The sequence below is a fragment of the Nanorana parkeri genome, unplaced genomic scaffold, assembly GCF_000935625.1.
Source record: "Nanorana parkeri isolate BGI_ZX_2015 unplaced genomic scaffold, ASM93562v1 scaffold116, whole genome shotgun sequence".
NCBI classification, from domain to species: Eukaryota; Metazoa; Chordata; class Amphibia; order Anura; family Dicroglossidae; genus Nanorana; species Nanorana parkeri.
Window position 1 is genome coordinate 98,852 of NW_017306384.1, and position 6,000 is coordinate 104,851.

Here is a 6,000-nt window from a genome sequence, read left to right on the forward strand (position 1 = left end):
TCCATGGCTTCAATGCAATATAAAACGAGATACTGCCAAGAACACTTACTTTCTTTAAAGTGAAAATATAATTTTTATATACATGACACTGTGTTTAAAAAATGCTGGGCAATCCACAAAATGCACTGCAGATGAACCAGCCTGCTCTGCCAATATTGGCTTCCTTTAGAACTCTTAAACTCTTATGCTGATCCTTCAGCTTCATTGCTATTGAGTCAATGGCCAGGAACAAGAATGCAAACAGTATTGTCACAACTCCAAATCTGCATACTCATGCAGTTCACCAACTCTCTTGAAGTCATGAAGATGCAGTTCATGTATTTGCCACGCATCAATATTTTTATCTTACAAAGCGAGAGGATACTAATAACTTCTGAAGGAAGGTGGCAATGACAGTGCAGTTATTTCTTTCAGTAAAGGTCCCCCTGCAAGTGTGCAATATAAAGTAAGTTTCAAACACAGTGTAGTTTCCTTGTAATTATATTGCAAAAAAAAGGACATCTTAGCACATTGATGTGAATGGCATCCTGAGGGCTCTGAGCAATCAGGAATTGCAGAAGGACATAAAGCTGAACAGAGGTCACAATGAAAAAAAGAGTCACATGAGAGCATCAACATAATAGACAGAGATGGATCACGGCATGACACACATATGGGGATTTTATTGGGTGGGGTATAGATCAGCAGTGAAAAGAGGGGAAGCTTAGTAAAGACAGACAGACTAACAAAAGACAGCGAAAGACAAAACTCTTAACAAGAAAGACAGAAAAAGACATTAGACATACACTTCTCTAGAGGTGACAAAACTGCACAAAATTCTGATTCTTGAGCAATACAATTATTTAGCATGTGGTTGCACTTATATATCCACTGTCAATGTTCCATCAATGTGAAAAATCTCATGTGGGTAATTTCACATGCAGGTAGTTTTATATTCTTTCTTTTTTACATTTTCAGTCAGATAGCACTAAAATAGAGTAAACTAAACTACAGTTTTTCACCCCACGAAAAATGTCTGCCTTAAAGGGCAACATTAGTGATAACAGACAGACGTTTTAAGATTATAATCACCAGAAAACAGACACAAATTTATTTTACAAGGCAGCACAAATAGCAGGGGTGCTGTTCAAACTGCCGTAAACCACAGAAACCAGTCAGATTCTAGTTTACTGTAGCCATGGCACTTGGGAACCATGATGGCTGCTTTGGGTTACAGCACTCTACTGTCTGCCTTATCAAATAAGACACACAGATCTCAATGAGACAGGCATACAGACAGTTCCAAAAATCACACAAACAGACATTAATATGCATTAACACAAGCACTCATTCTACAGACATACATCTCTACAGGGCTAATAAGAAAGGAGTCAGCATTGCATACAGAAGCCAGATTCTACCTGTCATCCTTCCACCAGAAGATAAAAATATGACAACAGGAATCTGAGTTGTTGTGGGGGGTCACTCATACAATTTTCTTAAAACCTATTCCAGTTTTTACCATAAAGTGTAGAACTATTTACAACTGAACCTAGGGCTTGGTACAGAATATAAGCAAATGATGGCCATGGTGAGCCCTTCTTCTATGCTGTACATGCTTGGGTAATAGAGCACACAGAGCAGAAAGCTCCTACATAGTTATTTATGGCCTCATATACAATGACTTAAAAGATTTGGGTGGTGAGGCGTTCTTCTATGCTGTACATCAGCGGTTCTCAACCTTCGGGGGTCGCATGACGATTTGCCAGGGGTCGCCCGGGAGTCTCCTGCTATTAGATAGGGGCTCCCGGCCGCCTGGGAGAGAAACACTTTCTCCCGAGCAGAATAAACCTTTTTTGTCTGACATTGGGGGCCGTAGGCCGCCGTAAGTCACCTGTGGGTCGCTGTGTGATTTCTGCTGTGCTAGGTGAGAGTCCTCCTCAGCCCTCACCTAGAGCAGCAGTGTCAGTTCTCCCGCCAGATGTCGCTGCAGCAGCCGCGTCATTCCTAAATTTTACTGTTGGGGGTCACCACAACTTGGCAAATGTTACCAAGGGGTCCCGGCCCTAAAAAGGTTGAGAAAAGATTTCAATAGATAAAATTATTAGAACCATAAATATCTCATGAGGTTGTTGAACCCTAATGGGTGGCACATATATGTATATTTCCCAGCTTCTTATATCACTGTGAAGGTGTACTTGGTACCCAGCAACCAAGAGTCCCTCTACATTTCACCAGTACCTATGGGGCCTAAAGTAACTAGCTTTCCGACAGAAATAAGCTTTTTATTTTATGGACAACCAATTGTAGCTCCAGATAAATGGAGCTGGTAACTGATAGCGGTCGAGTCTTCGACTTAAAGAAGTCACAAGAACATAAATAAAACCAATCTGCCAGGTTGACTAAGTACACACATATGGAAACAGGGGCAGTGTCACCCAAAAAGTGTCTAAAAAAATTATGAGTTTTTAAAACTCTTTGCACCTAACACCTGCAGGGATATAGCCTAAAGGGCACTGGAGTGTTCTATATATCCAAGTTTTTAAAAAAAACTGGACAAATGACAATCTCATCATAATTTACTGAACCTAGGAAAGTATCAAATAATCCGGGAGCAAACTCAGAGCAAAGACTGTCTTTGCTCCAACTATTAAGTGTAGCACCATCACACTGAATGCCAGGAGCATCCTCTCCCAGAAAACAGATGATGAGTATATGGGTTAGACATATAAAAATAAATGTAAACTTATATCACACAATCACACTCATAAACATATGGATAAATGCACATAAATAGGGACATTTTTAAATGAAGGAGACACATCTAAGCACAAAATATGAGCAATCATAAACACACATGAATCACACAAGCAAAAGTACAATAGACAAATATACATAATGGAAGACAGACATGTAAATTAGGATGGACGCACATACACAGCTACATACACACAGATTAAAATGTCTTTGTCCACATCCCATAAGCAGATACAAGTAAACAGCTCTGTGCATTTTGGGTAATTTATGCTTATGTCACTCACCTATAAGGACCTCCCATTTGCCACTGGCCTGAGATACCTCATATGCACAGCGCATCTCACTGAAACCCAGTCCGCCAAGGATGAAGATGATCAGACGTGGACCAGCTCTGTACTCTCCTGGAGCCTTGTTCTTGTGCCAGTGTCCATAGCGGGCACTGAGAAAAGAATGTTCAACAAGTAAACCCGTTATGATTTTCAAATATCCCATTAATAAGAGTATATTTTTAACACTGGCTGTTATATAATAACAGTAATAGCTATCCTGGTGGAACCAAGGTCTTCTTTCTGAAATATGTTTAGATGTAAAGTAACCTCACTTCAGTATCTAGGTCAGCCTTTCTCATCCGTTTTTTTTTTTTTATCTTAGAGGAATCATTTTTAGATGTTAGGGGACATTAGCTAAAAATTATATTTTTAGCTAACAGTAAATTAGCGTGATTAGTACATTTTAAATTTAATAAATTAATTAATTAATAAAGATTGTGATACACCTATAGTATTTGACAGGGTAGATCATTTTTTAACATCCCCCTGCTCTATATGATTAAATCATTTATAGTAAAAAAAAATCATAAAAATAAAATTAAAAATAATAATGTCAAGAAATAAACACCGCCATATTATTTTAGGGTCCCGTTACATTGATGAACAATGGAGATGTGATCCCATACACTTGGTCACCTTCTTACATCTGTATTCAGTGAGAGGAAGAATGCCTCTTACATTTGAAGTCACTCTTACAGAGAGCTAAAGAGATTGGTGTCAGGCTGCTGGCTCTACCAAGTGGTGTTGGCCCTAGAACTATGCAGGCATAGGGTTGCCACCCGTACGGTTTTCACCCGGACAGTACGGGTTTCGGATCCTGTGTACGGGTGGGAGGCAGGCTAGGCACCATCAGATGAGAGGTCAATCAGCCACTAAAAAGAAAACCCCTTACAACTTCTGCAAGAACCCTAGGGTTCCACAGAAACGTGGTTGAGAATGGCTGATCTAGGTAATGCCGCAAGGGCTATAAACCAAGAACCTCAGTTGGCCTATAATATGGCTAGGTAGCATCCAAATTCAATATACTAATTTGGAAAGCTGAACAAGTATAATTTTTTTACATGTTAATAGTCACTGGCTAAATCATTGGCACCAAATACTGAATATTAATGTAAGCAAATATTAAGAATCTGTGTTTTATGCCACAATGCTTACTAAGGATACAAAGCAATGATGCTGCATGTTGATGTCAGATAAATTACACACTAGAGACCCAAACTTATCATTTGTAGAATAGAACCTGTCTACCTTCATCCCTCAGCAAGAGATTTTGCAAAATTACAAACATGACTCAAGGTTTAGTGCTGGTGTGAGAAAGGGCAGAATGATAAAACCTGTTGTTCACTGATCTACCAAAGAATTGTTCTAAGCCAGCTGTGTGCTTTCTTTATTGTTTTGTAACTGCTGATGTCTGAGAGAGATCATCTTGATCAGTGATGTGTGTATGTTGCTTAATTCTTGGAGAATGAACAAGAAGGGCATGTCGATTTGCCTGCGTTGGACACCCACCAACAATGAATACGACAAGCAACCTAGAAAATCCTTTTAATATATAGTATACAGTATGTGTTTTTCTTCTTTTTTTATAGTTATATACTGGCTCTGTATAGATGACCCAACAAAGGACCATCAGCTATTATGTGTTGGAATTATGTTTATGTTTTTGTAATTATTGCACCCATTAATTGTCCTACTTTGTTAGGCTCAATTTTTAAAATACACCTCAAATTTGCAGACCAACCTCACAGCCGTTGTACTAAAAGAGGCAGAGGAGCGTGTGGAGATGTATGGATAGTGTTTTGTGTCCAGCTTGTCATCAATGGTATCCTGGATCAAAGAGAATTAGGGGAATTAGAAATCCACTGTAAGACAGGGGTTGAAATGAGAATACAGTACATAAAAGAACCAGGTAAATAATCAAAGAAAAACACACTGAAAATAAAAGGAAAGAAATGTCACATAACTGAGCTTGTCACTTATTTCTATTCATTTCTAGAATACTGCTCTGAACTGGCAGCTATTTCCTCTGAGAATGTTATTGGTCAGCATGGTTCAAAAAACATCTGGTGACCTTCTAGAAATACTAAAAGCCTGATATTAATGCGGACCCACGGGCCTTAAAACTTTGAGTCACTTCCTCAGAACATATATGCAAATCCGGAAAATCAAAGGAAAGTCAGAATGTTTGCTTGGTCCTGGTCAGTAACTCGAATTGTTGCAGCAAAAGTATTAGGCATCTAGAATTTTCAGAAGGAGATAACAGCAGTGGCAGCCTCCAAGTTTCTCCCATGACACGTTTCCTTTAATGCCCCTTCTATGACAGAGAATTAATAATATCTAATATATTTCTATCATTCACTGGCAAAACAATGCTTCCTCAATGCTTCCTCAAGTCAACCTATATAGCTATTCCTTCTACTAGATTGTAGGCTTGTACAGTCCCTAATTACAACCATGTACCCCTTTTATAAGTGCTGTGCACTCAGATAAACTGAAAGACAAATGTCTGAGATTTATGTTAATATAATCCAAAAAAACATATCTATTTACCTCCATTATATCTTTAACAACAGGTGTCCATCGGGACAACTGATAGGTTTGTTCACTGATTCGCTCTTTGCGGTCTGGTTTACTCCTGCGGCGAAGTGTGGACTAAAGATTGAGCAAATTATTATCTTGTGAAAAGACAAAGTGACAACTTTAGGAAAAATACAAAACAGTTCCAATATGCTGACCTGATCCATCTGTATTAAAATTTTCTTAAAATTCAAGTCATACTCAGGTTATGCATTTATCAATGTTAAGACCAATCACAACGTGGAGCAACCCATAGCAACCAGAAAATAGATGTAACGGATGTCACAGATCACCTACTGATTTTATATATACAGGATTTATATACAGGATATATATATATATATATGTATATATATAT

At 38.4% G+C, this 6,000-nt stretch overlaps 1 protein-coding gene across 2 annotated transcripts in view; it reads right to left on the reverse strand.

Annotated features, from left to right (window-relative positions):
• Nucleotides 1-6,000, reverse strand: part of STXBP1 (syntaxin binding protein 1) — a 51,353-nt gene that overhangs the window by 9,805 nt on the left and 35,548 nt on the right. For both annotated transcript variants that reach the window (XM_018553327.1, XM_018553326.1), the window contains exons 16-18: nucleotides 5,616-5,717; nucleotides 4,807-4,892; nucleotides 3,021-3,175 (exon numbers count right to left, since the gene is read on the reverse strand). In XM_018553327.1, the coding sequence (XP_018408829.1) occupies nucleotides 3,021-3,175; nucleotides 4,807-4,892; nucleotides 5,616-5,717 (343 nt within the window). The remainder of the gene's footprint in view (nucleotides 1-3,020; nucleotides 3,176-4,806; nucleotides 4,893-5,615; nucleotides 5,718-6,000) is intronic.